Here is a 14,445-nt window from a genome sequence, read left to right as displayed (position 1 = left end):
GGTGTTGCCATATCGAAAAATATATCTTGATTTGGAGTCATGTTCAAATTAAAATTTGTCTCACAATTCGCATCTAAATAGGCACTATAATTCCGGCCGCCATGTTCCATAATTAAGGGCGTGGTGTCATTATCTGCTATGGGCAAATCATTCCAATGTCTGACCTTTACCCCGAACTGATAGGGTACACCCTTTGCAAACTTTACCGTATAGTACATAATATATATTTGATATTCAGTATCCTGAATATCGATAAACATCGTTTCGTTCTTCGTCAGACCTGTGAATTTTTCTTTAAGCTCAACTTCCATATTAAGGCCACGCGCCTTCTGCAGCGACTCGCTATTATTCAGATGAAGTTCAACATTGAGTAAATCCTTAATCTCAAATTCCTTTTCCTCGAGCAGGATATTATCAGGGTCATGTTTCAGACTAATTTTCACCTGTCCTTCAACGTATTTGTCAAAAGTATGTTGGCCATAGATTACGGCTCGTATCGTCAGCTGTTCGCCACGGAAAATATAATGATCGGTTTCAATGTTAAGGCTAAATTTCGGCAGGAGATATCGTTGAACTTTTATTTTTTTCAAAGTTTGAAAATCATAACGTCCGCTAATATAGACACGGATTTGCCACTCGCCCATGACGGGATAACCAGACAATTGGAATTTGTTTTTATAGACACCTTTGGTCAGGGAGATATCCTTAAATTGTTTTACACGATTTTCGTTGGCATCCTGAAAACGGGGGGAGAGAACAAATTCAGCGCGGTTTATATAAGGTATATTTTTTCAAGGTATATCCAATCAGACACGGATTTTTTAAAGAATATTTTTTCCAGAACTATCCAAGGCGTGGATTTTTTAAAGAATTTTTTTTCTCGAGGACTATCCAAGGCGTGGATTTTTTAAAGAATATTTTTTCGAGGACTATCCGAGGCGTGGATTTTTTAAAGAATAGTTTTTCAAGGACTATCCAAGGCGTGGATTTTTTAAATAATATTTTTTCGAGGACTATCCAAGGCGTGCATTTTTTAAAGAATATTTTTTCGAGGACTATCCAAGGCGTGCATTTTTTAAAGAATATTTTTTCGAGGACTATCCAAGGCGTGCATTTTTTTAAAGAATATTTTTTCGAGGACTATCCAAGGCGTGCATTTTTTTAAAGAATATTTTTTCGAGGCGAAAATTTTATTAAAGAATATTTTTTCGAGGACTATCCAAGGCGTGGATTTTTTAAAGAATATTTTTTCGAGGTTCTGGCGATTGATGTAAGTGAACAAACACTGTATAGTTACGATTCGATTTAATGTAACCTGGTGCCACTACCGAATAATAACTGGTGGTGGAGGAGAGAAAAAAACTATTTTAGATGGATTCTTTTAGGAAAATCCTTTTAGTACCTTTGACTTGTCACAAGTAGGAAACGTCCCAGTAGTATAGATATATTTATTAGTAAATATTGCATTTTGAAAAACAAACGACTGTCGATTCGAAGTGCAGATGTGCTACTAATTAGTATTCATAATATTCGCAACTTTTATTTGTTATAATTGTCGCGTATGCTAATTCTCTGCCAGGAGATAACCTTTGTAATTCGCCACTATTATCGTGGGTCGGGTGACGTCTATTTCAGAAATTATCAGCACGGATTTCCCCTTCAGTGATTACAAACTTTTCATTTTATATCAGTAAATTTATACTTGACGAAGGTTTGAACGGCTAAATTTCGGCAGGAGATATCGTTGAACTTTTATTTTTTTCAAAGTTTGAAAATCATAACGTCCGCTAATATAGACACGGATTTGCCACTCGCCCATGACGGGATAATCAGACAATTGGAATTTGTTTTTATAGACACCTTTGGTCAGGGAGATATCCTTAAATTGTTTTACACGATTTTCGTTGGCATCCTGAAAACGGGGGGAGAGAACAAATTCAGCGCGGTTTATATAAGGTATATTTTTTCAAGGTATATCCAATCAGACACGGATTTTTTAAAGAATATTTTTTACAGAACTATCCAAGGCGTGGATTTTTTAAAGAATTTTCTTTCTCGAGGACTATCCAAGGCGTGGATTTTTTAAAGAATATTTTTTCGAGGACTATCCGAGGCGTGGATTTTTTAAAGAATAGTTTTTCAAGGACTATCCAAGGCGTGGATTTTTTAAATAATATTTTTTCGAGGACTATCCAAGGCGTGCATTTTTTAAAGAATATTTTTTCGAGGACTATCCAAGGCGTGCATTTTTTAAAGAATATTTTTTCGAGGACTATTCAAGGCGTGGATTTTTTAAAGAATATTTTTTTGAGGACTATAAGAGGCGTGGATTTTTTAAAGAATATTTTTTCGAGGACTATCCAAGGCGTGCATTTTTTTAAAGAATATTTTTTCGAGGACTATCCAAGGCGTGCATTTTTTTAAAGAATATTTTTTCGAGGCGAAAATTTTATTAAAGAATATTTTTTCGAGGACTATCCAAGGCGTGGATTTTTTAAAGAATATTTTTTCGAGGTTCTGGCGATTGATGTAAGTGAACAAACACTGTATAGTTACGATTCGATTTAATGTAACCCGGGGCCACTACCGAATAATAACTGGTGGTGGAGGAGAGAAAAAAAATAGTTTAGATGGATTCTTTTATGAAAATCCTTTTAGTACCTTTGGCTTGTCACAGATAGGAAACGTCCCAGTAGTATAGCAATATTTATTAGGAAATATTGAATTTTGAAAAACAAACGACTGTCGATTCGAAGTGCAGATGTGCTATTAATTAGTATTCATAATATTCGCAGCTTTTATTTGTTATAATTGTCGCGTATGCTAATTCTCTGCCAGGAGATAACCTTTGTAATGCAATGTAATTCGCCACTATTATCGTGGGTCGGGTGACGTCTATTTCAGAAATTATCAGCACGGATTTCCCCTTCAGTGATTACAAACTTTTCATTTTATATCAGTAAATTTATACTTGACGAAGGTTTGAACGTTGGTCAACCAATTCACGTGACTACGATTATGTTAGACCTTGAAAAAATATTCTTTGAAAAATCCATGCCTATGCTGGACCTTGAAAAAATATTCTTTAAGACATCCATCCCTGTATGATCCTTGATAAATAGTATTTAAAAAATCGATGCCTGTATTGTTTCGTAAAAAAATATATATTTTTTAAATATCCACGCCAATTATAGTTCATGAATTTAATACCCTTCCGCCCGCACCATAAGAAAGAAAACTTAATTTATTTATTGTTCTTCAACTACGGCAAAAATACACATTTATTTTTATTGAATTCAAAGTTCATTGCCATCTTGAGCTGCTTCTTTGTAAATATTATAGAAGACCGTATCGTGACGATTAACATCGTAATAGTCATAAATAATTATCGAAGTCGCTTTACGATGGACCACATCATGCATTTTATAGGCTAAAATATTTAAACAATTCTTGACATTTGCCTTTAGCTTCTCCGAATATACAATAATGGTTGTTGCGGAATTTTTCGTTTCGACCCTCTGGACAATTTCATTATCCATCAAATAATCGCTATCCTCTTCGTTGACACTGTACCCAGATGGTAGATTTATTTCCATGACAATCATATTTGTTGCCTCCGAGTTGGGTTCAATATAACTGAAACATATTTCCAAGGAAATTTCTCCGGGATTTAAGACCTCCACTTTGGGTTCGATTTGAAAATATTGAAATGTTTCAGCACCGGTGGTGTAATAGTGATAGGCCAATTGGAGTAGCGAGGTCCCCAGCCCGCTGATTTGAATTTCCAACAAGCGTGTTGCTTTGGGTAACTGGAAAAAAATAAAGAAAGAAAAGGAATATCGGAGATCAAAGATTGTTCTCTAAAGACCACTGTCTCAGAGATAGAGCTAAAAAGACCCATTTTCAACTTCATTTTATAAAGATTCCTTGTCCAGCTCCTTTATAAGACGCCAATTAACTCATCTGTAAACACGCCCTTCAGATAGTCGATAAAAACGATATAGACCGTCGATAAAATCACCCTTCAGAGCGTCGATAACACCGTCCTTCCTAACGTCGATAAAGACAAATTAAGTTCGTATATAAATACAGCCTGACATTACCTTGTCAAAAAGCCTCCATCCTTCCTATATACTCCCCACAGCTATACCGAGCTGACTCCCTTCAGCTCACCTATAAATAATCCCTTCAGCTAGTCTGACCTGACTCTCTTAAGGTCATATATACCCCATACATCTCGTCTATAGATTCCCTTCAGTTCTACTACAGAGACTCCCTGATTCAGCTCGTCTATAGAGACTCCCTGCTTCAGCTCGTCTATAGAGACTCCCTGCTTCAGCTCGTCTATAGAGACTCCCTGCTTCAGCTCGTCTATAGAGACTCCCTGCTTCAGCTCGTCTATAGAGACTCCCTGCTTCAGCTCGTCTATAGAGACTCCCTGCTTCAGCTCGTCTATAGAGACTCCCTGCTTCAGCTCGTCTATAGAGACTCTCTGCTTCAGCTCATCTATAGAGACTCCCTGCTTCAGCTCATCTATAGAGACTCCCTGCTTCAGCTCGTCTATAGAGATTCCCTGCTTCAGCTCGTGTATAGAGACTCCCTGCTACAGCTCGTCTATAGAGACTCCCTGCTACAGCTCGTCTATAGAGACTCCCTGCTTCAGCTCGTCTATAGAGACTCCCTGCTTCAGCTCGTCTATAGAGACTCCCTGCTTCAGCTCATCTATAGAGACTCCCTGCTTCAGCTCATCTATAGAGACTCCCTGCTTCAGCTCGTCTATAGAGACTCCCTGCTTCAGCTCGTCTATAGAGACTCCCTGCTGCAGCTCGTCTATAAAGACTCCCTGCTGCAGCTCGTCTATAAAGACTCCCTGCTTCAGCTCGTCTATAGAGACTCCCTGCTTCAGCTCATCTATAGAGACTCCCTGCTTCAGCTCATCTATAGAGACTCCCTGCTTCAGCTCGTCTATAGAGATTCCCTGCTTCAGCTCGTGTATAGAGACTCCCTGCTTCAGCTCGTGTATAGAGACTCCCTGCTTCAGCTCGTGTATAGAGACTCCCTGCTACAGCTCGTCTATGGAGACTCCCTGCTGCAGCTCGTCTATAGAGACTCCCAGCTTCAGCTCGTCTATAGAGACTCCCTGCTTCAGCTCGTCTATAGAGACTCCCTGCTTCAGCTCGTCTATAGAGACTCCCTGATTCAGCTCGTCTATAGAGACTCCCTGATTCAGCTCGTCTATAGAGACTCCCTGATTCAGCTCGTCTATAGAGACTCCCTGATTCAGCTCGTCTATAGAGACTCCCTGATTCAGCTCGTCTATAGAGACTCCCTGATTCAGCTCGTCTATAGAGACTCCCTGATTCAGCTCGTCTATAGAGACTCCCTGATTCAGCTCGTCTATAGAGACTCCCTGATTCAGCTCGTCTATAGAGACTCCCTGATTCAGCTCGTCTATAGAGACTCCCTGCTTCAGCTCGTCTATAGAGACTCCCTGCTTCAGCTCGTCTATAGAAACTCCCTGCTTCAGCTCGTCTATAGAGATTCCCTGCTTCAGCTCGTGTATAGAGATTCCCTGCTTCAGCTCGTGTATAGAGACTCCCTGCTTCAGCTCGTCTATGGAGACTCCCTGCTTCAGCTCGTCTATGGAGACTCCCTGCATCAGCTCGTCTATAGAGACTCCCTGCATCAGCTCGTCTATAGAGACTCCCGGCTTCAGCTCGTCTATAGAGACTCCCTGCTTCAGCTCGTCTATAGAGACTCCCTGCTTCAGCTCGTCTATAGAGACTCCCTGCTGCAGCTCGTCTATAAAGACTCCCTGCTGCAGCTCGTCTATAAAGACTCCCTGCTGCAGCTCGTCTATAAAGACTCCCTGCTGCAGCTCGTCTATAAAGACTCCCTGCTGCAGCTCGTCTATAGAGACTCCCTGCTTCAGCTCGTCTATAGAGACTCCCTGCTTCAGCTCGTCTATAGAAACTCCCTGCTTCAGCTCGTCTATAGAGATTCCCTGCTTCAGCTCGTGTATAGAGATTCCCTGCTTCAGCTCGTGTATAGAGACTCCCTGCTTCAGCTCGTCTATGGAGACTCCCTGCATCAGCTCGTCTATAGAGACTCCCTGCATCAGCTCGTCTATAGAGACTCCCGGCTTCAGCTCGTCTATAGAGACTCCCTGCTTCAGCTCGTCTATAGAGACTCCCTGCTTCAGCTCGTCTATAGAGACTCCCTGCTTCAGCTCGTCTATAGAGACTCCCTGCTTCAGCTCGTCTATAGAGACTCCCTGCTGCAGCTCGTCTATAAAGACTCCCTGCTGCAGCTCGTCTATAAAGACTCCCTGCTGCAGCTCGTCTATAAAGACTCCCTGCTGCAGCTCGTCTATAAAGACTCCCTGCTGCAGCTCGTCTATAAAGACTCCCTGCTGCAGCTCGTCTATAAAGACTCCCTGCTGCAGCTCGTCTATAAAGACTCCCTGCTTCAGCTCCTCTATAGAGACTCCCTGCTTCAGCTCGTGTATAGAGACTCCCTGCTTCAGCTCGTCTATAGAGACTCCCTGCTTCAGCTCGTCTACAGAGACTCCCTGCTGCAGCTCGTCTATAGAGACTCCCTGCTTCAGCTCGTCTATAGAGACTCCCTGCTTCAGCTCGTCTATAGAGACTCCCTGCTTCAACTCGTCTATAAAGACTCCCTGCTACAGCTCGTCTATAGAGACTTCCTGCTACAGCTCGTCTATAGAGACTCCCTGCTGCAGCTCGTCTATAGAGACTCCCTGCTGCAGCTCGTCTATAAAGAGAGATTCCATCACCTGGTCTATGGAGACTCCCATCAGCTAGACTATAGAAACTCCCTTCAGCTCATCTATAAAGGCTCCCTCCCTTAAAAATTTCCTTGTTCTCGCCTGTGAAGACTTAGCTCACCTGTAAAGACGCCCTTCATATCGCCTGTAAATACGCCCCTTAACTCTCTTAAAAAGACGCCTTTCAATTGATATATAATAATAATATAATACCGCCCTTGACGTCCTTTAACTTGGTTGTAACATGGACATTTAGCTCGGCAATTCTAGTCGTATATAAAGACGCCTCAGGTCGCCTATAAATGAACACGGCCTGCATTGCAGCTTACCTACTTTCACTACATAGAGACGCCCTGCCTCCTGCTCTTCTAATTGAAGACACCCTGTCTCTCACCCGCTCGCCTATTTAGAGACGCCCTCGCTCTTTATCTCGTCTAAATGAAAACGCCCTATTAGCTCACCTAAATATAGACCAACAAACTGACATTGCCTCAACTCACCTATATAAAAACGTCCTGCTTTCACTGCACCTATTATGACCTCATTTTATTTATTCTTTATTTCTTCCCTACTATGACCCCATTTTATTCTTCTTTTTTTCCATTCCCTTACCTCTTCCGTTTGTAGTACTTTGACATTATTTTCATTCACAATTATTTCACCGACTTCCAGCACCTGTCTATCTCCATCCATTGCTGTATAGTTAACCAGGATATTAATGTCACCACCGGTCTTATATTTCATGGAATATTTAATTATGGCCTGCAGTCCCACCACTGTATCCTGACTAGATTTGAATCCACCTTTTTCGTTACGTTGTCGGGTTAACCATTTAAAAATCCCCTTACAATCTTCCTCAGCATTACCAGCCTCTAAGAGGGCGCTTAAGATATAGCCTGTGATTTCGACATCCTTTGCCTTGTTCCGATCATTTTGAGTCCACCACACCGAATCATTGGCCACCTGCTTTTGTGATAATAATTTGTCGAGAATCTTTTTGGAATTTGATTTATCTTTGGCCATTTGTAGGGTCACCGCCATAATGGAAAGAGCATACAGATCATTGATTTGGTCCAAATGTTCCCTGAGGAATCCTAGACCCCTTTCAATGGTTGTTGTGTAATTGCGGGCGTATTTCTGAAATGAAAAGAAAAGCAAATTTTTATGAACTATGGGTCAAGTTGAAGGATGACCTCACCTGTTCCTCCATGAAAGTCATTAACACAAATGCCGTAAACCCATAACGATTCTGCTGTGCGGGATAAATTAAATATCCCGTATAGGGAAAACTGCCATCATCACGTTGAGCCTTGGCCAAATAGTCCAGACCACTTTCAATGATATGCGATTCCATGGACATGGTATATTTCAGGGACTTGATGAAAAATCGTATGGTATATGCTGTCAACCAGGTACTGGGTTCCGTATCTTTACGCTGACCAAACACACTATAGCCACCATTCTTGTGACGATATGTCAGCTGTTGTTGAAATCCGATTTCAATGTAACGCCTTGCCTTCGCCACCAATTCTCGTTCTTTGTGATACTGACCCGTTGATCTTAGATACTGTAGCACCAGAACATTTGGAGCAAAGTTGGCCATATTTTGTTCTCCACATCCAGTGGGCTGGCGTAACAAATCATTCAGATTCTGTAAGACCGGTACCATATTATCACCCACCACGGACATGGTAATATATTCCGAATTGGGTATAATTTCAGCATCCGAAATATTTATGGGATATGAAAACTCAATCGGTGCATTTGGTACGACATTACTGAATACGGCCTCATTAACTTTTATCAAAATACCCTCCGGTTCCACACGAAGCATTTCAATGATGCCATCATTGGCAAGGGAATTTGTAGCCGTAACTTGAAGTCTGATCTTACCCACTTGCCGGGGATTTATTAAAAATGCAGTAGTGGCAACACTATTTGCAGCGATTTTCAATTTTCTACTACGTATTTGATCCGACGAACCAACATCCTTATTGAAGATGGTAGATTCCATAAAATAGAATTCTTCTTTTTCATTGTAGAGGGTCACCTCGGTATCCACCGGTTCCTGCAGATAATTGTGTATTAGTATGGGTATGCTGACAATTTCACCACGTTTAACGGCATAGGGTAGATTGAGGCTAATAAAAAAGGGTTGTATTGTCGTTATGTCGGTCGGTCCATCAACAATGCCAAAACCGGTTTTTTCGTGCACCGCAAATGCTGTGACCCGCCAAGTGGTAATTGTATCGGGGATATTAAGGGTTAGCTCGGTGGTGTCATTGGTGCTAGAAGACATGAAGTGAAGTTATTAGTTTGAGGAATTTGAATCCCCCCATTTTTCTTACATTTCATAATTTTCAAAAATCCAAGTTTCAGGAAAATCTTTGCGAAATCTTAGCCTTGAAATATGAACCGGGCTGCGATCGGATGTAACTGGAAATACAAATACGGATTATAGAGATATTTGTCAGATTATTATTACTGGTTGGCAACTACTTACAATGTAACGGTACAAATTCATAATGAGCATTTGTCATTGTTATAACCCCAGATAATAGACCCGGATAGACTAAGGCCAAAAACGGAAGACCGCTAACATCCTCCCGCAATGATCCAAGTATATCATCTTTATGCAGATCATATGATGGATCTAATAGATAAACACCCAAATCGACAGCTAAAATACCCACCAAAGAAGCAGGTTGAGCTTTCAGTTCCAGGGTTACCTCTGCGCCGGGCTTAACACGTTTGGGCGCCATAACGGCAATCTGAAAAAAAATGTTTATTGACTAACATTTTAATAAAAATAATTTATAAATATTAGAAAAAAGAAACAAATTAACTGGTCAGTCGAAAATGGAGTATATTGGTCCAGATTTTCATATTGCCTCCTATATAAAGGTTCCGCTTCGTTTTCAGTATTTTGAAGCTTGCAGCGGTTTTTTCTTCAATCAAAAAGGCTGTAATTTGGTATTCCGGATTCTTGAAGCCTAAAAAACATCTGTGCAGGAAATTTTCAATTTAGGTCCATGTTTCGACATAGGCCGCGTATAACGGTTCCGCCAATTTGTGGTTATTTTGAAGGTTTTAGTTTGCATTTTCCCACCGAGGCGACTATAATTTGATATTCCGGATTCTGGGAGGATGAAAAATATCTATGTAGAAAATTTTCAATTTAGGTCCATATTTTGACATAGCCTCAATATAAGGGTCCCATCCTATTTTTCAGTATTTTTAATTCTTTTTTGTGTCCATTTCCGACTATTTGAACTGTAACTGTCCATGGGCTGTCACGGTTCAGTAAATTACTGCCCCTTCGGTGGAAAAATGCGACTAAACCAAAAATCGGCGGAACAGTATTTTTGGTTATTTCGCAGGTATTAGTCAGATTTTCCCACCGAAGGGACAGTAATTTTGGTATTCCGGGATCTTGGAGGTTGAAAAACATCTATGATGAAAAATTATCAATTTAGGCCCCTGTTTTGTCATAGCCTCCATATAGGCGTCCCACTCCATATTCAGTATTTTGAAGTTTTTTTGACGTCATTTTCCGACCGAATGGGCTGTAGTTTGACAGAAAGTGATAGACCTCATCGGTATATTTCCCATTTCTTGACATTGCCCCCTATAAAGGTCCCATTCCGTTTTGGCTATTTTGATGATTTTAGCCGCATTTTCAAACCGACGGAGCTATAAATCGGCATTCAGGGTTTTTGAAGGGTTTATGCTGAAAATTATCAATATTGGCCCATGTTTGGACATATTACCCATATAAAGGTCCCGCCAATTTTTAGCTATTTTTTGAAGTTTTTTTTCGCATTTTTCCATCGAAGAGAAAACGCTGCGGGTTCTTGGAAGGTGCATAAAATGATCTATTTTATTTATAGGTCCATGTTTTGACCCCATGTAAATGTCCCGCCACATTTCCGGTATTTTGAAGTTTTTAGTCGTATTATCCGACCGAAACTACCGTTATTTTGCATTTCGGATTCTTGGAGGGGGATAAATATCTCTGCAGAAAATGTTCGGCCCCAATACTGCTACCAAAATAACGGTCCCGACGCATTTTTGATTTTTTTTTTTTTTTTTTTTGAATTTTTGTGCGACATTTTATCATCTCTGCAGAAAATGTTCGGCATTCTGATAAGGCCCCAGCAGCATCATGGCATCCCGTTTTCGTTATTTTTTAAGGTTTTAGCCGTATTTTCCCACCAAAGTAGCTGTAATTTGGCTTCCCGTATTAATGGTGAATAAAAACAATGTATTTTCCGATTATTTTTTCAATATAGGTCCAAATGTTTAAACATCACCCATACAAAGGCCCCGTTTAATTTTGAAGCGCTGTTTTCCAATCTGAAGGTCATAAAACATAGTCTCCCAATAAAAGTCCCTACCGATTTATGTAAATTAAAATGCGCACCACAGGGTTCGGTCAAGGCCGAACATTACGAAGTTTTCACCAACTTACGTACCTTATTTTCAAATTCCAATGGAAATGTCAACTTCATTTCACTATAACGATAATTACCCTCATCCACATAATGGACATAGACAAAGGCGTAGGGTACCATTTCTATAGAGGGGGTAATTTCAATAACATGACGCCTTGGCTTCATGGGTAAATCAACGAATTCCGTATAAATAATATTGGCATGGGCCACAATGCTATACACCAAATATGGCATATCCTTTGTAGAGTTGACCTCAATTCGCACAGGTCTACCTAAAAGGGGCCTGCAGGAAATAGACTTAGGTTATTATAATAATTTACAAAAAATTTCCCTACTTACTTTGTCTCCAGTAGAGTTAATTTTATATCGGGTTCCGTTTTATTACCCTTATACGGTTCATAGGCATAGATATTTGCCATGGTGTAAGTGGCATTTTGATAACGGAAAACATGATTCGAATTTGGATCATGTTCAAATTGAAATATGGTCTCGCCATTTGCATCTAAATAGGCGCTATAATTTCTGCTGCCATGTTGCATAGTCACAGGTGTACTACTATCCTCAATATTTTCGTAGTTCCAAGTTTTAACGCTTGCCGTCAACTGATATGGCTTACCTTTGGCAAATAGAATGTAATTCGAATCCACATTAATAAAATAGGGATCATCATGAAGGCGAATAAATTGGGAATGATTTCTGATTTGTCCTGTCCATTTTTCCATTAAATCGACTCTCAGACTTATACCCCAGGCTTGGCGTATGAGATCGGTAACATTGAGTTTGAACTCAATATTGAGTAGATCTTTTATTTGAAACTCTTTTTCGTCCAACACAATATCCTTGGGTACCTGTACCAGTTGTGCCCGAACTTGACCCTCTACATATTTATCAAATGTATATTGGCCATAGACCCGGGCCGTTATTGTTATCGGATCTTCCAGAATAATATCACTTTGCGTTTCAATGTAGACACTAAATTTGGGCAAGATGTATTTTTGAACTTTTATCTGCTTCGTGGTCTCGAAATCAAAACGACCACTCAAATAGACTCGCAGATGCCATTCTCCCATTACAGGGTGTTCCGACAGTTGAAATTTATTTTTATAGACTCCTTTGGTGAGGCGAATATCTTTGAATTGTTTCACACGATTATCATTGCCATCCTGAAAAGAAAGACAGAATTTTTAAGGAAGGACCAGGATAAGCGTGGATTTTCTAAAGAATATTTTTTCAAGAACCAGGATAAGAGCGAATTTTGTAAAGAATATTTTTTCAAGAACCAGGATAAGAGCGAATTTTGTAAAGAATATTTTTTAGTACCAACAGAGGCGTGGATTTTTTAAAGATTTTTTTTCAAGGTTCAAAAGAGGCGTGGATTTTTTAAAGATTATTTTTTCAAGGTTCACAAGAGGCGTGGATTTTTTAAAGATTATTTTTTCAAGGTTCACAAGAGGCGTGGATTTTTTAAAGATTATTTTTTCAAGGTTCACAAGAGGCGTGGATTTTTTAAAGATTATTTTTTCAAGGTTCACAAGAGGCGTGGATTTTTTAAAGATTATTTTTTCAAGGTTCACAAGAGGCGTGGATTTTTTAAAGATTATTTTTTCAAGGTTCACAAGAGGCGTGGATTTTTTAAAGATTATTTTTTCAAGGTTCACAAGAGGCGTGGATTTTTTAAAGATTATTTTTTCAAGGTTCACAAGAGGCGTGGATTTTTTAAAGATTATTTTTTCAAGGTTCACAAGAGGCGTGGATTTTTTAAAGATTATTTTTTCAAGGTTCACAAGAGGCGTGGATTTTTTAAAGATTATTTTTTCAAGGTTCACAAGAGGCGTGGATTTTTTACAGGTTCACAGGAGGCGTGGATTTTTTACAGGTTCACAAGAGACGTGGATTTTTTAAAGATTATTTTTCAAGGTTTTTCACGGATTTTTTAAAGATTGTTTTTTCAACGACCGATAGAGGCGTGGATTTTCTCAAAGTATATTTCTTCTTACCGTAATATCAACCCTTATTGGTTCCGATATCTGCAACGGCCTCGTGTGTTCATCCAGCAGCACAACTCGAAATTGCACCACATCACCAGGTTTATAAACTGCTTTATCGGTTTGTATGTAAATTTTCGGACCACCACTTTCAAATGCCTTTAGAGTCGTTTCGTTGTAGAATCTCAAACCGCTTACCCCCTCAATAATTAATTTATGTTCACCAGATGATAATTTTGGTGGAAGAAATGTTATCGCCTGACTTTCAAATGGTTTTAAAAATAATTCCTTTTCAAATCCGTATGTGGGTCCTTCGAGGTAAATATTTGTTTTAACCGGTTCGGGTGATTCATGCAACGTAATGTGTACCGTATAGTTGCGATTTGATTTAATATAGCCGGGAGCAATTAGGGAATAATAGCTGGTGAAGAAGAGGAAAAATTAAAGAAAATTACATATTTTTTATAAAGCGGAATATTTTCTTAGAGGATTGGAGGGCATTTTAGGCCAAATTTAGAATTTACCCTTGACTAGTCACAAATATAACACAAGCGAATAAATAAGCGATTTGTATTAATAACTGTGGCATATTGTTTATTGAATTTGCGGTTTTTGCGGAAACCGTCCGTCTATCTCGTCCGACTGCAGATGCACAACTGATAGCTAATCATAAGGGAGACCATTGTTTTGATTTCTTGACGCCGGTATATATTTTGCAATAGACAACTATATAAATATACATATTTAATAAACTAGAACATCGATTAGTTTTGAAAAACAAATCTGATTAAATTATGGAATTGCTATCAATGCACTGCATAATTTGTCCGAAGTGACGAATTGTTTTTCTCAATGAGAGAAAGAGAGGGAGAGTAAGCTGGACTTCCTTAATGAAATATGAGTTTTTTTCTTAAGGATTGCATTTTCTGAAACATTTTACTCAGAGCCCAGCTGATAAGAGGTCAATAAAAGTGCCTAGCACATGTCTCATGCCGTTTGCGACACAATATATTCGTCAGAGACTCCATAGTTCATATACACATTCGTGATCTGAATTAAATTCTATACCGATGAAGCTTTTAATATTTAAGATTGAAAAGTGATGTTTAGTAAAAGTTCCGAATATGTTCGGTAAAAGGCATTGCCCTATTTTCGGTATTTTGAAGGTTATAGCCATATTTTAAATCAAGGGGCTGTAATATGGCATTCCTTCCTGACT

At 39.4% G+C, this 14,445-nt stretch overlaps 1 protein-coding gene across 1 annotated transcript; it reads right to left on the bottom strand.

Moving 5' to 3' along the window:
* Nucleotides 1-9,282: 9,282 nt before the first annotated feature.
* On the bottom strand, nt 9,283-13,815 carry LOC133321759 (thioester-containing protein 1 allele S3-like). Its single transcript, XM_061530836.1, has 5 exons — nt 13,751-13,815; nt 13,239-13,647; nt 11,581-12,404; nt 11,263-11,524; nt 9,283-9,558 (listed from the first exon to the last, which is right to left on the bottom strand). The coding sequence occupies exons 1-5, from the start codon at nt 13,813-13,815 to the stop codon at nt 9,283-9,285; spliced, it is 1,836 nt and encodes a 611-aa protein (XP_061386820.1).
* Nucleotides 13,816-14,445: the final 630 nt, after the last annotated feature.

Source organism: Musca vetustissima, unplaced genomic scaffold, assembly GCF_032173495.1.
Source record: "Musca vetustissima isolate MV318-11 ecotype Yass unplaced genomic scaffold, APGP_CSIRO_Mvet_v1 utg3658, whole genome shotgun sequence".
NCBI lineage: Eukaryota > Metazoa > Arthropoda > Insecta > Diptera > Muscidae > Musca > Musca vetustissima.
Note: the sequence above shows the minus strand (reverse complement) of the source record. Positions and strands in the feature narration are given on the sequence as shown.

Excerpts from the sequence above, each read along its gene's own strand:
- LOC133321759 (XM_061530836.1), bottom strand. The coding sequence starts at position 13,815 with ATGCCACAGTTATTAATACAAATCGCTTATTTATTCGCTTGTGTTATA. Across the intron at positions 12,405-13,238 it reads CAATAAGGGTTGATATTACG|GATGGCAATGATAATCGTGT; the intron begins GTAAGAAGAAAT and ends CTTTCTTTTCAG. Across the intron at positions 11,525-11,580 it reads TTAACTCTACTGGAGACAAA|GCCCCTTTTAGGTAGACCTG; the intron begins GTAAGTAGGGAA and ends TATTTCCTGCAG.